This window comes from Pygocentrus nattereri, chromosome 29, assembly GCF_015220715.1.
Source record: "Pygocentrus nattereri isolate fPygNat1 chromosome 29, fPygNat1.pri, whole genome shotgun sequence".
Lineage (NCBI taxonomy): Eukaryota > Metazoa > Chordata > Actinopteri > Characiformes > Serrasalmidae > Pygocentrus > Pygocentrus nattereri.
Genome location: NC_051239.1, coordinates 7,735,292 through 7,754,089, shown reverse-complemented (window position 1 = coordinate 7,754,089; position 18,798 = coordinate 7,735,292). Strand labels below are relative to the sequence as shown.

Sequence of the window (18,798 nt, the reverse complement as noted above, 5' to 3'; positions counted from 1 at the left end):
ATTTTGTATGCAAAGCAGTAGTTCTCTAAAGGACTCATGAAGGGCTTGACAATTACTCTATGAGGGTCAGTAATACTGGAACCAACACTGATAGTGCTAATTACATGAAAAATCCAGAGTGAATGAATGAAAAATCTAGCCTTTGTACAGTGAGTGGAGATGGCTGATAAAACTCCACGCAGGCATGTGGACTTTGCTCATTCATGTGGCAGATTTATGTAAGGGTGCATGTCTAAGATAACTAATGCACTTTAATGTCATGTGTTGTCAGGTTTTTGCTGGTGTTGCTATGACGAACCTACCTGGCATCATCGTATTAGCGTTCGCTAAGGCTCAGCTCATTCAGATCTTCTTCTTCAGGCTGAATCTGGTCATCACGCTGCTGGGCATGGCCCACGGCCTTATCTTCCTGCCCGTGCTCCTCAGCTTCTTTGGTATTACGCTCACACACATGCACACTGTCACAACTACACAAGCACAAACAATATAGGTAAATACTGTTAGTCTACTGATACAGATGGTGAGAATCGGTGCATAACTGTGGCAGTTAGAGGTAGGCCTTCAATTTAGAGCATAAAATCACAAAATGAGAAAAACAATACTGTGAATTTCTGCTAGCACCCTTATTGGATAGCTAATACTGTGTTAGCTCTAAGCATGAATGAACACTTTGGTCTATTCTAGATTAAACACAGATACTTGGTGCTTGTAACAGACATTAAAATATATATTTTACCTTGTATGTAGCAGTGACTTCTTCAGTTAAGAGTCCTAGCACAGAGCTGCAGCTGTTTTTTCATTTCTAACTGTTTGAAAGGCCTAGAACAGGGATTGGCAACCCAAATGTTAAGAAGAACCATTTTGTCCTTTCAACAAAAATCAAACCACCTTGGGAGCCACAACATTTTATGCCCGTTTGACTGAAGTACCGTTTTATCATCTTGTCTGAAAATGTGTCTCAGTATGTGCTAATGTACTAGCATAGGCTGAAAACATGATAGAAATGAAAACTAATGTTGCTCAGCTTTAAGCTTTAGCTCAGCAATAGTCCTTTTTCACGCATCTCCAGCAGGAAACTTTTCCTCAAAAGTAGAAGAGTTTCTTGTAAAATGTCTCTCAAGGTTCACCTCTTTACATGGCTGAAGTCACCTTCTCATTCACCAGCTTCTTGTCCCGCATTCTGCCTGATGTGCCAGAATGTAACTGCTTCACCATTTAAGGTGGAATGGAAAAAATTCAAAAAGAAGCTGGCGAATGAGAAGGTGACTTCAGCTTTACGACTTTTTAATATTTGACAGTTTCTTGTCGCAGATTAAACGTATCAGGAAACCAGCTGGAGTGATTATAAATGCAAAAAAGTCCACTCCTCTCCAAATTATCAATGTTCGTCTTAAATCTCTCTCTTTGCATTTTCATTAGCTACTACCTAGGTGAGATTCTTGTTGGTGTTGTGCACCAGTCGTCAGGGTGAACTAGCAGTTCTACACTAACTCCAGTGTTTAAGATCATTTATTGTTAAAACTGCGCTGAACGATCAGCAGAGCTTTATTTTACTGTAGAGGATAATTATTCTATTTTTACCTAAACATTTAATTCTGCTGTGGAGCTGCAACAGGGCAGTAAAAGAGCTGCATGTTGCCAAACCCTGACCTAGAGTGACATTTTTCTCTCACAAATGGGTTCCTCTAGATCCCTGGTCATGTTGTAGTCAGCATCATGTACATGAAACCCCAGGTCTACACAGTTCATCTCTGTAAGAAAACTGAATGCCGCTTGTTAAAAAACCACTGCTGTTGCACCCTGTGGTAAAGGTTACAGTTTTACAAAGCAGATGCGTTTATCCTGTGTAAATGTTTTTCAGTGAATATCACTGGATCCGCCAGCTAACACCCCTGCATACTAAAATGGCACTGCATGTCCAATATAGTACTTCAACACCAGCACCTTGATACGGCAAAAAAACCCCAAAAAAACGGTTTGGAATATTTTTGTTCAAGCAAGAAATTTTTGGAAATGGCCTTCATTTTTCCCCATAGACAAAAACTGAGCATACCTGGAGTTTCTAACAGGGGCACGACACTGACTACAGGATGATGATACGACTTCAGGGGTCTACTGGAAATCAAAAGATGATTGGTTGATTCTCTTCTCAGTTATGTGTAGGGCAGAGGTCTCAAACTCAAATTACCTGGGGGCTCTCAGCCAGGTGCATTGAAAGTGTCCTGCATTATGAGGCACATTTTGAAGCGCATCTTACTCAATGCTTATTAGTAATTCTTCTGTCACCACAAACCACAAACATTACCACTACTACAAATAATGGTATTATTATTAGAATTATTATTAGCAGCGATAGTATTACTATTATTATTAAAAACAGCATTATTGTAGTAGTTTTAGTACAACAGCGCATTTAATATACATTTTAGTGATCACTTGAACGAAGAAAACATTTAACAGAATTGGGTGGGACTATTATGAAGGGTTTTGTAAGTGAAGTGCTGGGAATGAAGAGCAGTTAAATCAACAGATTCTTTTCCACCACATTTCATGAATGAATCAGGCACAGAACTAAAATCCTGAATTAGCACAGTAACTAAGTTAGCTACAGCTAAATTACAGTCACGGCCGCTCAGTGTGTTGCGTTCCTGCTGTTTCAGCTTTTCATTTAAATGCTTCCTCTCGCCGCCAGTGCTCTAGTTTTTGACAATTTTGACAACGTGAGAGAAAGACTACAATGCTGCAGAGGTTAAATACAGCAAGCATGATGATTATACTCAATAAAAATCAAGGGCAAATTTACAGGCATGTATTTTTTCATTGTTACGGAATCATGAGGCCTTCTGTGAAGGCCTAGAAATCCCTGAGGACCCCACAGGTTACAATGACAGATGAACACACATTTTGTTCTAAATCTCTGTTCACTAAAGCCTCTGCTTTTTTTTTTTTACTTCAGGTCCTCCTGTGAATAAGGCTGTGCTTCTGGAGCTGCAGAAAACGAAAGCCAAGGAGATGGAATACAGCAACACAGCACATTACGACAATGCCAGCTTCGAAAATAACGAGATACCCATCAGCGTACTGCCCGGCGCGCCATTCACAGAATGAAACCGTTTCCCAAAGGCCAGAAAAGGTGATAGGACAAGCACCGGACGAGGGCAGCAAGAAGATAATCACCAGCACCAGCTTTTAGTTCAGAAACAGTCCTGCTCTTCCTCTCAGCTTCCAGTTCATAGCTACACACAAGAAAGCTGCATAGCGGAGGCTGAGAGAGAGAGAGAGAGAGAGAGAGAGAGAGAGAGAGAGAGAGAGAGAGAGAGAGAGGGGCTGTTTAGTTTGTTCACTATGGCACATTATGTCAAGACACACTAGTGCAATATAAGGGTCAGAAGAACATTTTAGAATAAATATCTTTTTACCTCAGGACTGCATGAAGTCAAAGAGAGGGAAGCATGAACAGGCAGTTGTAACATGTTGAACCAACTGGGGCCTTCGTGCAACACACCGTGCTGTTTTGCCTGTTCTAACACACCTGACTCAGCTCACAAAGGGGGCACTAACTGGCAAAAAATTTATTTCATGCCATTTTCTTCCTGCCACAAATGTAGTCAATAAACCAAGACATGAATAAAGGCATCTTTTCCAAAGATAATAACATGCCATACAGTTTCAAAAGCCACACAAGCAAGTCTGATGACCAAAAATGTAGCTTTCCAGGTGGTTGCTAGTACTGTTTAACTACGTTAATTACTTTTGTCTATGTTTACAGATTGCAGTATGTCGAAGAGTTTCAAAAACCACACAAGCGAGATTACATACGGCGAAATTTGGTGAAATGTGGTGAAAAATAACAGATATTGCAGAAAAAGACCAAAAATAAGCCTCCAGCTAGTTGATATTACTCTTTTAGCTATGTTCGTTATTTGCTGTCCATTTTCAACGATAACAGTGTGACAAACAGCGTAAAAAAACACGTTATTTGAGATTACTTAAAGCGATTTGGTGAAAATGTCAAAAGTAGAGAAAATGTTTAGGTGAGCCGCTACGTCTCTTTTAGCTATGTCAAATTTTTCTCCATGTTTGTAGATAACAGTTTGTAGAAACCATGTAAGCAAGTCTATTTGAGATTACTTCGTAACTTTAAGTGACATTAAGATTGAACAGTCCCTATTTAAGTACACAGCTTTGTTACTATCCAGTGGAAGCGTGTGGTGATTCAGATGTGCAGTTTGCACATAACTGGTTCCTATAAGGCCTCTTTACCTGTTAGCTACATTAGTCGTGGCTGATTGACTACGTTTGGGCTAAGAGTGAAATGTGTTGATATAATTTTTTTCCAGACACTTTCTTTAAAAGGAAACGTGAATCTAGGACCTCTCTAAGAGCCTTAAGCTTCAGGACACCCTTGTGTTGCGATGCTGTAAACGGGCTGTAGCTTTAAGCTCGAAACGCTTGTTTTCTTGGATGATCTTGCCTTTTCACATCAGTGAAATCCGTGACATGCAACTGTTAAACTGTACAATTAAGAGCCAAACTCCCAACATAATGGGGGATAACACAGAAATTGCAATAATGTTTTAGAATTCTCTCATTTTTTTACACAGAATACTCACTTTATGGTTTTTGTTTGTTGAATGTATTGTCTTATTTAATTTCATTATACCTGCATGTTTGATGTTAGTCTTTGTTTAAGCATACTGTACTGTTAAATTAAAATCAGAAAAACTTTTATAGAACAACACACTGTACACTCCAGTGATGAGAAAGCAACATCTGTTTGTGTTTGTATTATAGAATGATTGCAGTTTGAAATACACTTTGGGTATTTTTAACATCTTGTTCCTCTACGTTTGTGGCTTATTCTGCCATAAAATTAGCTACTAACTTCCTAATGAAGCCGGTCTTAAGATAAGATAGAAGTAGAGCAAGCTGTACAGAACATGCAACTTAAAGGGTCAAAAAGTAGTGGATTTTGCTTAGAACCTGAGCTTTTATGTATGTTGGTCAGAGATAAACTGAGTCACGAAGTACCGTCTGAAAACATTCTATTTATACTGTTATTCAAAAGTTTGGGATCACCTTATTAATATGTAGATTTAAATATACTAAATATCAAAAGGTGCGTTCGGGTTGGTTGTCACTATTTCAAGTATTTTGGAAGTTATTATATACTGTAATTACTTCCTATGAAATTAAAGTAGGTTTACATGAATTATTGTAATTATACATTAACAGTATTTTCAAGTTATCTGCCTCAAGATTTGATCAGCGGTTTTGAAATAAGAGGCATTTAGAGGCTAATTTTATTACAACCTCGTTCTTAATGTTCCAGTGTTTTCAGTCATTGTACAATCATATATGGCTCTGTTCATCGTTCTGGACACATCTGGCTTTTATAACCCCAGTTCACAAACTGTGTAAGACCAAGAAGAATCCAAAAGAGCTGCATGGAGCTCATATTTTAAACACTCAAAATGTGGACAAAATCAGGGTCTCTCTGGAACGTCCTGTTGTGAAAAACATCACACAGCGCAACTTACAAAACACTACCACCTCCAGTGCTGCTACGTATATGTTGACGATACACAAAACATTAATAATCACACAATAAAAATGTGCAAAAGGCTACACTTCTAGTTATGTTACCACAGAGTAGGCTAACAGAAATGAAATGCTACAAAACGCAAGGCTAACAGCAGTGAAATGTTACAGAACTCGAGTCTAACTTCGTATTGTATATTGTGTATTTAATAGTAGTCATAGGTTTCCCCGTGTAGGGACCGTAGGTGGACATTAGCTAACTCTGGTGCAAAGCACTCCCTTTTGAGATTAGTGTATTTTATTCCTGGTCGCCGACCAAATTATTAAGAAAAACTAATAGAAATAAAATATTACAAAACTCCAGGCTAACAGAAACGAAGGGTTACAGCACCGTGCTCACAGACACGACATGGTCTAGAACTCTAGGCTAACAGAAACGAAGGGTTACAGCACCGTGCTCACAGACACGACATGGTCTAGAACTCTAGGCTAACAGAAACGAAGGGTTACAGCACCGTGCTCACAGACACGACATGGTCTAGAACTCTAGGCTAACAGAAACGAAGGGTTACAGCACCGTGCTCACAGACACGACATGGTCTAGAACTCTAGGCTAACAGAAACGAAGGGTTACAGCACCGTGCTCACAGACACGACATGGTCTAGAACTCTAGGCTAACAGAAACGAAGGGTTACAGCACCGTGCTCACAGACACGACATGGTCTAGAACTCTAGGCTAACAGAAACGAAGGGTTACAGCACCGTGCTCACAGACACGACATGGTCTAGAACTCTAGGCTAACAGAAACGAAGGGTTACAGCACCGTGCTCACAGACACGACATGGTCTAGAACTCTAGGCTAACAGAAACGAAGGGTTACAGCACCGTGCTCACAGACACGACATGGTCTAGAACTCTAGGCTAACAGAAACGAAGGGTTACAGCACCGTGCTCACAGACACGACATGGTCTAGAACTCTAGGCTAACAGAAACGAAGGGTTACAGCACCGTGCTCACAGACACGACATGGTCTAGAACTCTAGGCTAACAGAAACGAAGGGTTACAGCGCCGTGCTCACAGACACGACATGGTCTAGAACTCTAGGCTAACAGAAACGAAGGGTTACAGCGCCGTGCTCACAGACACGACATGGTCTAGAACTCTAGGCTAACAGAAACGAAGGGTTACAGCACCGTGCTCACAGACACGACATGGTCTAGAACTCTAGGCTAACAGAAACGAAGGGTTACAGCACCGTGCTCACAGACACGACATGGTCTAGAACTCTAGGCTAACAGAAACGAAGGGTTACAGCACCGTGCTCACAGACACGACATGGTCTAGAACTCTAGGCTAACAGAAACGAAGGGTTACAGCACCGTGCTCACAGACACAACATGGTCTAGAACTCTAGGCTAACAGACACGAAGGGTTACAGCACCGTGCTCACAGACACAACATGGTCTAGAACTCTAGGCTAACAGAAACGAAGGGTTACAGCACCGTGCTCACAGACACAACATGGTCTAGAATGTTGAACTGATATAAATTAAACGTTGTGCTGACAGAAATCATGTGGACTGATATAAAACTTTGATCCAGGTTTTCCATTAAAAAATAAAACACAGTCCAGTCCAGACTGTGACTGGGGCTTGTATGGTGGTGCAAATACATAAATACATGAGAATAATGACTGAAATGCTCGTGATTCACATCTTATATTTTATTAGAGTTGCAGATACAACAGTAATGAAGCGTTAAAATAGCAGCTGTGATCCACAAGGTCTCAAACCGCCTCAGACAGGCAGACGCACTTTCACCCAGTAAGAATTCAGCTCAGTGATGGAAATATTGCTGGTTCAGAGTTCAGTGTGGCCAAAGGGACTGTTTAGGAGAAACTACAAACTAGGCTGAATTTCCCTCAGAGCAAAGTCCTCCATCCCCAAACCACGATCATTATCCCAAACCCACGCAGCACTTTCTACACAATATTTACAAGGCCTTTCATTTTGGTTCAGCAAGCCATGCTTGTCTTTTTTTCGAACCATCAGGCCAGAAAGTGCCATACAAACAAGGCAATTTTCTTTAATAGTATAAAGACATAGTACGCTGCCATCTAGTGGCGGCTGTGACACAAACCATTTGCAGAGCTGTTTGTATCTGAACCACCAACTCCAAATTATTGCCTTATTTACTAACATCCAAAACTACCTCTTTTAGCCATTGTGTAATTCTGACTGGTGAAATGACCTGGCTAGTCTTGGAGAAGGCTGCAAGCCAAATCACTGATGCAGGGCCATTACAGACCCACATCTCAGAAGCTTTTGCGCTTCTATAACTCTGTTCATAAAAACGCACCATCAGAAATAGCCTTGGGGCAAAACATGCCCTTCCACAGTCCTGGAGGGCAAAGGCTTGACATTCATGAGGTCTGAATCAGCCATCATCAGCGATTCAGACCGCTCCCCTCACTCCCTTCAGGACCCTTTTCCTTTTTCCCCTGAGAAAGAAAGAGAGAGAGATATTAGAAGAGAGTTAAGATATATAAGAAGGGAGATAGAGTATGATAGCTACATGTGTTAGCTACATTTAAAAGGGGAAAATCCTCTTAAAGCCATCATCATCATTACAGATTTTTTTTTATTTCTGCACAATTCGAGAGATGTAAACAAAGTCATTCAGACTCTGATGTCTTTACAGTGGTGGTGATGGGAACCAGGGGTCCCAATGTCTACAACACAAATGTAGCCTTTTTATTAACTATGCAAAACTACCAGTAGACCTACATGTCTTGTGTTTTTTTTTGGAATGTGGATTATGGTAAAATGGTTTTCAAAATAGCTGTACTGCATTAAAAATATGTTTTAGGCCAAAAAAGAAAAAAAAAAACCTTCTCTCAAACAATCGCAAAGCAGCAGGGCATGTTCATGTAATAACGCTCTTTAAAGGAGCTTTGACAGGCATTAAACTCTTTAGATGTCTGGTTCTTATCACCACCACTGTGTATTATTCTGAGTCGTTTCACATCAAACCACTGTAACTTTTTTTAATAAAATTTTTTGGAACAAAAACAAGGTTGAATTCTCCTCTAACCCTCTGATTTGTAAGAACCTATATAGATAAATATTTCTCTTTTCTCACCTTTTGGGTGGCGAGACCATGCACTTCCACAGAACAGTATAAAGCGCCAGAATGAAGCCTATGAACAGTGCAGCAGCTATCGCACCTGTGGACAGATACATAAATGACCATGCTAATTACTATGGGTGCCTTTTTATTATAACAATATTCTCTCAAATATATGCTTATGTTTTGGCCGAGAGATCTCCCTCTCTGAAAACATAAGCATATATATATGCGGCACGGTGGCGTGGTGGGTAGTGCTGTTGCCTCACAGCAAGGAGGGCCTGGGTTCCATTCCCTGGCCGGGTGACTGGGGTCCTCTCTGTGTGGAGTTTGCATGTTCTCCCCGTGTCTGCGGTCTTCTCCGGTTTCCTCCCACAGTCCAAAGACATGCAGTCAGGCCAATTGAAGATGCTAAATTACCCCTGTGTGTGAGTGACTGTCTGTGTCTGTCTGTCTGCCCTGTGATGGACTGGCGACCTGTCCAGGGTGTATCCTGCCTTCCGCCCGAAGACTGCTGGGATAGGCTCCAGCATCCCCCCGCGACCCTGACGGAGAAGCGGCTTAGAAAATGGATATATATACACACACACACACACACACACACACACACACACACACACACACACACACACACACACACACACATATATATATATATATATATATATATATATATATATATATCACATCTGGAACCAGTCTGCCCATTCTCCTCTGACCTCTCAAGGCATTTTCGTCCACACAACTGCTGCTCACTGGATATTTCCTCTTTTTCGGACCGTTCTCTGTAAACCCTAAAGATGGTTGTGTGTGAAAATCCCAGTAGATCAGCAGTTTCTGAAATACTCAGACCAGCCCATCTGGCACCAACAACCACGCCACGTTCAAAGACCCTTAAATCCCCTTTCTTCTCCGTTCTGATGCTCGGTCTGCACTTCAGCAAGTTGCAACCACCTCTACAAGCAACCACCTCTACATGCCTAAATTTGAGTTGCGGCCATGTGATTGGCTGATTAGCTATTTGTGTTACCAAGCAATTGAACAGGTGTACCTAATAAAGTGGCTGGTGAGTGTGTATTATTTATAAGCATGGATAAGGGTATTGCTCAAGAAATGCTTTGAAGGTATCAGTTTCAGTATCATTATTAAAACGTCCTAAACAGTACACCAGGCGGAACCACCCTGGAAAGCACATTCCTGTACTGTTCTTAACACGAATTATGATGTATTATGGAAATTAGGATGACTACTACAGCCTGACATGCTGCAGCACCAACTCATAAAAACAGACTGTGGCCGCAGGACACTGTGCAGATTTGATCTCAGCCATAAGAGGTAAGTAAGGGTGCTGCCTACAAGCCAGGACTTGAAAAACTCAATAACAGCAGTGGTTAACTCTTCTGTGTGTGCTTCATTTTCTAAGTTCCCCTTTGAAGTCCCCAGCTCTCGACCCGACTCTTGACAAAAAACGTAATCTTAAACAAAGCACATAACTGCATTAGGCCTAAATGTGAACTGAAATTGAACAAGTAAGCAAAACAACATGACAACCACACACCGACTACTAAACGCCTCTTAGCAGAGCAGCTCTGGTGAAGTCTACTAAGAGAAACCTAAGGAAAGGAAAAACTGAAGGAGGGAAAACATTCCAGCTCTGACATGAGGACCTGTTGGGTCCTGTGTGAACCTCCATCACTCATCTCCCCTTACTCACACTGCTCTTCTGCTCTCTCTCAGCACAGACAGTTCCGTAACAGCAGGAGTAAAAACAAAAATAATTAAATGAAATTCCGAGGCTACTTTCATTCAGAAAATTGTCCATCATAAAAACTGCCTTGATTGTGTATATTTTCCTACTGTGTAAATAGTTCATCCACTCGTTTGTGTTCAGCGCATTTTTAAAATTGAATTGTATCCAAACAGTCAAATCAAATCAAGATCATTTACTCTACCTTCCCCATTCCTTTACTCTACCTTTCCTATTCCACACATCCTCTCACTCTCCCCTTTTTCTCATCCACTCATCATTACAAAGGCTCTTGCTCCATTAGTAGAGAGATGAGAGTCTGAACATGCTTGAGAACTGACAGGGACGTAAGATAAAACGCCTGGAATGCATCACAACCAGCAGCAACATTTACTTATCAAGAATGTTTACTTATCAAGAATTTAAAGTTGCACTATGTAAGATTACTTACAGTGGCGGCGCTTTACACCACTGCATTCAGCGCTTTGCATTGCGCTTAGTGATGTAAGGCTTGGATGCAGCTGCTCGGCGATGGAAACCCATTCCATGAAGCTCTCTATGCTGTTCTTGAGCTAATCTGAAGGCCACATGAAGTTTGGAGGTCTGTAGTGATTGACTCTGCAGAAAGTTGATGACCTCTGCACACTATGCCCCTCAGCATCCGCTGACCCTGCTCTGTCATTTTATGTGGCTGACCACTTCGTGGCTGAGCTGCTGTCGTTCCCAATCGCTTCCACTTTGTTATAATCCCACTGACAGTTGACTGTGGAATATTTAGTAGTGAGGAAATTTCACGACCGGACTTGTTGCACAGGTGGCGTCCAATCACGGTACCACGCTGGAATTCACTGAGCTCCTGAGAGCGACCCATTCTTTCACTAATGTCTGTAGAAGCAGTCTGCAGGCCTAGGTGCCTTGTTTTATCCACCTGTGGCCATGGAAGTGATTGGAACACCTGAATTCAGAGTCAATACTCATTGGAAATATAGTGTATATTAGCCTCGCAGCTCCAGTGCTAAACTAAAGATGTTAACATGTCTTGGCTGACTGACTACATATAGGGTCAGAGGAAATATTTTCCACAAACTAGCACTTTAAACCACCCTCCCCCAGCCTACGAACCCATTAGGACTGTGGGAAGTTGTGTAAAAGTTTCCACTGTCCAACCTCAAGAACACAAGGCCAAAGCCAAGAACATGCAATACAAGGCTCTTCTGCTCACCCTCAAATGACACTTCCATTCAGACACTTAAAAGGAAATGAAACAGTTTCAAGTTTGCAGGAACTGACATGCCCCCATGGTGAGTGTTAGTGAACCTAAAAAAAATAAAATAAAAATCAGCAACATGCATGTAGCACTAAATAACACCTGTTAAACAGGTAATACTGGGTCCAGGTTGAAGCAAGTCAATGAAGGGCATTTGTAAAAGGGGCATGTTGCTACAACAGCAGTTGTACTTATAAATCCCTAAATCCCTGCAGCTACTGTTGCCACAGGGTTCAACTTTAAAACACAAACCCACTCATGGGACTCTTGCGCTCATGAGAGCCAACAAATGCTCAACGCGGCGAGTCAGAGGGATAGACAGACACACAGACTTGACAAATGCAGGGTGGTAAAGGAGGCCAGAAAGATTTATCCACCTTGTAATCAGGGTAGGCTAGAAAAGCAGGCTTTCAGCGCAGAAGCACGGTGTCCACTACATACAATGCGACTGCTATCATATGATTCACAGCTGTACACTATCATATATTATAACACAGTGTTATTCAGCCTATTATTTCAGGCAGAACACATACGTGTTCATACTAATTATCTGCACAATTATAAAATCCCTTTAAGAAATACCTCATGTTACATAACACGTACATATTGTAAACATACTGCAACTTTTGTGCACAAGCCTAAACACACAGTTTATGGGCTGAGTGCATGGAAAAATGCAAAATGCACTTCTCTTCCTCATACATTTACATCTGAGGGAGGGCTGTGCTAGACGTAGAAGGATTGTGCAAAGGAGGGCAGTGATATTACACATGCAGCTGAATACATATTCCACTCCACTTGCAGCGGCTGGTTCTGCATGGATTTTCCTTCACCTTGTAAAACCAGCTACAAATTTCCATTAGGATTTCAAAAGACGCATTTGTTTACCAAATGTTTAAGAACGTTTGCCGTCAGATTAACACCGTTTAAACTCATGCAACCTGAGCAACGTGGCACAAAATACGCTGTGATGCAGCCGCAATATGTGCACACAGTCAGTGTTACTGCTGACAAACTATTTTGTCAGCCAGAGTGAAGGAACGCCCCTCTAGAATGTTATTGTGTGGTCCTCTGTGTCTTTAAATATGTATCTAAACCCATTGTTTATGTCCTCTTATAATCTTGTAAATTCTGTAAATCGTACAGCTCTTCCTAATATATGTATTTGTCTGTTTAGTTGCTGTTGCTGCTGTAACTAAAAATAACTAACTGTAAAGTTAACGGTATAATTAACATTTCTGGCGGTTTCGGTATGCACAGTAGAGTAGTGGAGCAGTTCGGTACAGTGCAGTCCATTTGTTTTTGTAGGCTCATAGTGGCTTAATATTGTGCACGCTTAAAAATTCCTCAAGAATATTTTAGTAACAAAAATGGTTCCATATAGAAAGATGAACACTAAAAAAAAACCTTTCCGAGATTTAAAGCTTCGCTGCATCAATAAAGCGAAAAAAAATCTTCAGATTGACGGAGAATGTGCTGTAGATGGTTTCACAAACGGTTCTTCTATCATTAAGACATCAGGCTTGTTACAATAAAAGAACCCTTTTTCAAAAAGGTCCAATATAGAACCATCCACAGAACGTTTGTCATCAACCTGAAAAACCCTTTCACGACGCCAAGAACCATTTAATCATGTAAAGGGTCCTCTGAGTGTTCATGGTTCTAAACAGATTCAACTTCTCTACCAAGAACCCTTTAAGAACCATCATTTTTAAGCATGTGAGATTCTAGAAAGTCCATTCATTTTTTAATAAAATCAACAACCAAGTGAATCTGAAATATTTTTTGGTGCAAAATAGTTTAAAAAAACAAACAAACAAAAAAAAAAAACAACACACAACACTGTACAACACAAAGATGAATAGGTTAGTATATAATTAAATAAGTTAATATTGCTTCACGTCTGAATTCCTGCAAGGCTGAAGCTGACTTATGTTGTAGCTTGTTGTTTAAATATTCTGTTACACCTTAAATGAAGCACCGGCTGGGTTCTTTAACCTGTACAGGCGTCTGAAAGTAACTGCTGCACCATTTAAGGTGGAACGTTCAAAAAAAGAAGCCAACTTCAGTTTTAATGAATTTCTCAAGTAACTTCTTATACTTGGTTCCTGTCCACTCGTGCCTTGGACCATTAGACACTGCTGAAATTTGGAAAATATTAGTTATTCATGCTTCAGTACCAGCTGGTCCACGGCTTGTTTTGCGCACAAGGCCCAGAGACTGCAACCTTGTCTAACACAGCTGTCCGAGCTAGAAGCCGCCTCAGGCCGTACAAAAGGAAACAACATGGCAAACTCTCACAGACCCAAGTTAGGTCAAGGGCAACCCCAGAAGACAAGGCATTCCTTTATCACTGCCTCAAAGACAAAGTGGACTACTTCAGAAGCGGTAGACTAGACAGTGAGGTGATTGAGCCACTGCTGCATTTTTATATGCAATGTGACTGAAACATCCCTGACTCAGTCATTCAGCTTAAGCGGACAACATTAGTGTTCGTTTTCACGGTTTGTATGTTGTGTTATTTGCTCTGATTTGCACATAGCTGTATAACGGTTATTATAAAAGACAACACTGTGGAAAAATTTCAACTTGTATATCAGATTACACAGTATAATCACCTACTACTAGAGTCTGCACATATCCAATATAGCCTATTGTTGCTTTCAGAACAAAACCCTGTATCTCCTAAAAAACATTGTGAGGAAAAACGTTCTGAACTTTTAATGGAAGTGAGTTTTTGATTAAGTAATTCTGGACCATTTCTGTTGGTCTATTCATCAGGAAATCTTGACACATCATAAAGGGCAATGGGCCTTTTCAAATTATGTCAAAAACTGAAAAATGCCAAAAATGGAAATAAAAGATTTTGTCCCGACAGCAGCGATATTCTAGATGGGGCCGAGTAAAAGAAAGGGATGAAATGGCATCGTTCGGAATAGACTAAAGACATATATGAATTTACCTGGTATGATCCCACTGCGTTTAGGCACCGGAGACTCTGTGAGCGGGGCCGGAGACGCCACCGTTGAGCCTTTGAAGAGGAAAAAGGGCTGAAATTAGGACTAGTTTGAAAAAAAGATCAATTTACAGTCTTCTGTATTGCCTAAAGTCTAGTCGTTTAGGCAGGACGTGTTTGGTGTCTGAAGTTTGCTTCATACATTTTGCACTGGAGCTACGCGGCTAATGTGGCTCACCTGCTCTACGCTCGGCCACCAGTTTAGCACGGCACGAACTGCAGGTCTAAATCACACACTCGCCTCTAACCACATGGAACTGTTAAGCATTCTCAAACAGGCTTGCTTATGTGGTTTCTGATGCTGACTGACACACTGGTACTCATAAAAAAGGGGCAGAAACAAGTAGCATAACTAAAAACAGTCTCAGACAAGTATTAGCCATCTTGAAGCTTGAACCATGCCTTCAAATTTGGCCATTTTATAGATACACCGTCAAATACCACAAAAGCAAGTCTAAGATTTATCAAGAACAGCGCAGTTGAGGCAGCAGTGTAATGATTTGGGAACGAAGCTTCAACACTGCTAATTCGTATCAGCTTCTGTCGCATGCTAGCTGCATTAGCTTTGTAGCTCCAGTGCAAAGCTGGGAGAAAAGTACATTTCAGACACTAAGCATGTCTTCGCTGACTGAACAGGTAAGGTGAATGTGTTCTTTCACCGAACTGCTCCTTTGAACGCTTGATGAACGAAAGTGGTTGGCATGATTACCATTTCTGTGTGAGGCGAGGGGGGCCTGTGAAGGAGCAGGGAAAACGACCTGGGAGGCAGAAAAGGGAACACATCATGAGACAGAGGGAGATTACAGCTCAGAAAATCACCAAGACTAGCACACTATGCGTAAACCAGTCAGGCCTGTTCAAGAGCAGGAGGTTCACAACATAGGCCACATTGCACAAACGCTTTCTTAGGGAGTTTCCTCTATTGAGAGGGCCAGAACAGTTTATTTAGCACTGATTGAAAACTCAGCTGAGCTGAACGATTGCAGTACATCGAACTCTTAAAGTCGGTTACAGTCCCCATCCATCACCGTGTTCACCTAAGCTTTGACAGCCAAGATTTTTTTTCAGGAAAGAATGCGAACAATGTGGCAATGTTAATGGGAATTAACCAGTTCAGCCATATACACCAATCAGCTAATAAACACTCATTATTTATACACACACTGTCCATTTTATCAGCTCCACTACCTATACAGGTGCACTTCAATTGGTCAAGACCCCCACAGAGCAGGTAATATTTGGGTGGTGGATCATTCTCAGCACTGCTGTGTCACTGATGTGGTTATGGTGTGTTAGTGTGTGTTGTGCTGTCTGAGTGGATCAGACACAGCAGTGCTGCTGGACTTTTTTAATCACCTCAGAGTCATTGCTAGACTAAGAATAGTCCACCAACCAAAAAATATCCAGCCAACAGTGTCCTGTGACCACTGAAGGACTAGAGGACAGCCAACACAAACTGTGCAGGAGCACATGAGCCATCATCTCTGAGTTTAGATCTACAAGGTGGACCAACAAGGTAGGTGTGTCTACTAGAGTGGACAATGAGTCGACACAGTGCTGCACTGCTGTTTCTGATCCAACCCAAATAATAGCTGCTCTAAAGTGGTCCTGACCACTGACAAACAGAGTGAAAGGGGCTAACAAAGAATGCAGAAAAACCGATGGACTACAGTCTGTAATTGTAGAACTACAGAGTGCACCTATTTGGTAAGGGGTGCTGATAAAATAGACAATGAGAGTAAAAACAGGGTGGTGGTTTTAATGTTGTGGCTGAGTGGTGCATACTCCAGAGCTATGACTTCTACTAATACATTAGAATTGGTGAAAATCAAAGTTATAAATAGAGACTATCTAGCGATACTTTTCACTCTCAAATTAAGCGTATTTTGCTCATTAGGTAGGAAATTGGCGAACATGGCTAAATGCACAGCTTATGGGCTGTGAGAACAGAGACACCTCATGCATATGCATCTGAGGGAGGGTACAGCTGATCTTACATGCAAAAAAGATTTCAGAAGACTTTCTTTAACACTAGAAGCAGAAATAGCGGGGTAGATGGCAGCACAAGCCTTGAACAGCTGCTGGAAGAAGATCAACAGAATATCAACTGGACAGCTCTCAATATCACACGCACAGCGTAGTTGTGGTGGAAGCACAGCCAATGATGTGGCACAAATTTTGGGGTGGCCAGTGGCAGTGCTAATCTGATTGGCCATTCCAGATGCCACCCAAAAATCTGCCACCTCATTGGCAGCCCATTAAAACCAACCCTTTAAAACCACAAAAGGGGCACACCCAAGAACATTTAGTGCTGTGTTTGTGCTAATACATCCGTTAGTGTGTTAGATCTACTCCAGAGTTTTAGTCCATGGGGAGGTAGAATGGTAGGAGAAAGTCTGGTGTCCACTATAAACTCATATGAAAATGTCATTTAGGCCCACTGGAATATGCTTTATGTTACAAAATGAATAAAACAATTTTAGTACTGAAAGATCTGAATGTTTAAACCACTGCGCGGAAATTTAAAACTGCCTTGCCAATACGTCTCACGCCTCTTCCAGGCACCGCTCATTTGCATATTTATCAGAACCTAACCAATCAGTGTTCTGTTTTGATGTTAGGCGCTCAGAAAAGCATGCGCATCTCCCGGTTTACTGCTTTATCCTGAGAAATTAAGGGTTGACGGTAGCTCGACAAAGACAGGCCTGAAAGAGCAGGATTCATTTGGTATGAGCATCTACACCTGGCAAAAAGGACGAGCAGAAGGATATTTCACAAATCTCAGTCTGCAAGACAACATGAGCCAACAGTCAAGCCCTGTCCAACAGGAGAAGTCAGGGATGCTCCTATTGGACAACTCTCGATACTTGGCTTAAATTATCCAGCCAAGTCAGAAATCCTTCCTGAATCCCCCACCTTGCCAGCCCCCTCAGCAGTACTTGGAATCAGCCTTCTTTGGTGTGCAGTTTAAACGACTCCACTACACTGATTACATCTAAATCTAGTGTGACGTCAAAGGAAATGAGCTTTTTCCCTAATGATCATCACTCTTAACAAGAAATGTAGTGTGTGAGACTGAAATTCCATCACTGTAAAGCCTGGCAAAGGGTAAAGATGGGTGATATTTTATCATTATTGTGATAAACGATGTCACAACACGCTTTTCTCAGCGCATCACGGATATTGCCCGAGCACTGACTCCACGTCTCATTACAAAGTGAGCATATTTAGGCCTGTTCATTTGGATTTAGTGCAGTGCAGTCATCGCTGCAGTTGTAGGTTTAGTTATTATTTTAGTATTTTTTTTCTATGTGACATGTTCTACTTTGTCCGTTCCAACTTATTAAATGTCAGAAGATGATGTATATAGTGCATCGTGAAGATGTCCCAAGTATCGTGATGCAATGTTTTTCATATTTTTGCCATATCGCCCACCCACAGCAAAGGGTGAGCAGGCCAAGTGATTGACTTGACTTAACCTGAGAAATGAGGGGTTAACAGAAGCTGTGCGAGGACAGATTTTAAGGGGGGGTTGGAGGAGAGCATGACCCAGCACTGTTGTTTGACCAAGATAAGAGTGTAGGGCACTGCAGAAAGTTTCCACAACATGCTGGAGGACAGGAAGCTACAGAAAAAGATAAAGAAAGTGGGGGAAATCAAGGAAATCAAGCTCTGCACGCCTGATTCACAATAATACGGCCGCACAAATATAACTGTAGTTATGCTGCCAGTGACTGATCTTCCATCCCGAGTGCAGTTCGCGTTAAACGATTTCCTTAAAAGCTGTTTTAAAATCCGTTGTAAGAGTTGTCTTCCCAACCTGATGTGACCACAGCCTACGACCTGAGTGGGCTGAACACGTGGGGGCGAAGCAACAACAGAGGAAAACATCAGCAAATATACACGCACACGGCTAATAAACAAAGCCACGCTTACCTGAGACAGGTTGGCGTCTCGTAGCTGGTCGGAAAGCGTGGTGCTCCTGTTCCTCAGCTCCGTCCACATAGCGAAAGCCAGCGTTTCTCTCACGGGTCTCTCATAATAAACACCGACGAGGCGCCCGAGCTGCAGGGAGGTGAGAGCGAGTGGGCGGGGCG

General features: G+C 41.7%; 2 protein-coding genes across 4 annotated transcripts in view; one reads left to right on the top strand and one right to left on the bottom strand.

Moving 5' to 3' along the window:
* Window positions 1-3,133, top strand: part of npc1l1 (NPC1-like 1) — a 21,491-nt gene extending 18,358 nt beyond the window's left edge. Inside the window, exons 18-19 of the mRNA XM_017719675.2 lie at window positions 272-434; window positions 2,957-3,133. Of these exons, the coding sequence (XP_017575164.1) occupies window positions 272-434; window positions 2,957-3,108 (315 nt within the window). The 3' untranslated portion in view covers window positions 3,109-3,133. The remainder of the gene's footprint in view (window positions 1-271; window positions 435-2,956) is intronic.
* sb:cb288 overlaps window positions 1-18,798 on the bottom strand; it is a 19,782-nt gene extending 984 nt beyond the window's left edge. The window contains exons 1-6 of one of the 3 annotated variants that reach the window (XR_005129910.1): window positions 18,638-18,798; window positions 15,411-15,459; window positions 14,648-14,716; window positions 8,687-8,771; window positions 7,904-8,045; window positions 303-467 (exon numbers count right to left, since the gene is read on the bottom strand). Coding sequence is in view for 1 of the 3 variants with exons in the window: in XM_037536138.1 (XP_037392035.1) it covers window positions 8,000-8,045; window positions 8,687-8,771; window positions 14,648-14,716; window positions 15,411-15,459; window positions 18,638-18,706 (318 nt within the window). In the remaining 2 variants the exon portion in view is untranslated. Of the gene's footprint in view, window positions 1-302; window positions 468-1,867; window positions 3,266-3,429; window positions 8,046-8,686; window positions 8,772-14,647; window positions 14,717-15,410; window positions 15,460-18,637 lie in introns of those variants that run through there. The other 2 variants (XR_005129909.1, XM_037536138.1) reach the window with 2 other exon arrangements.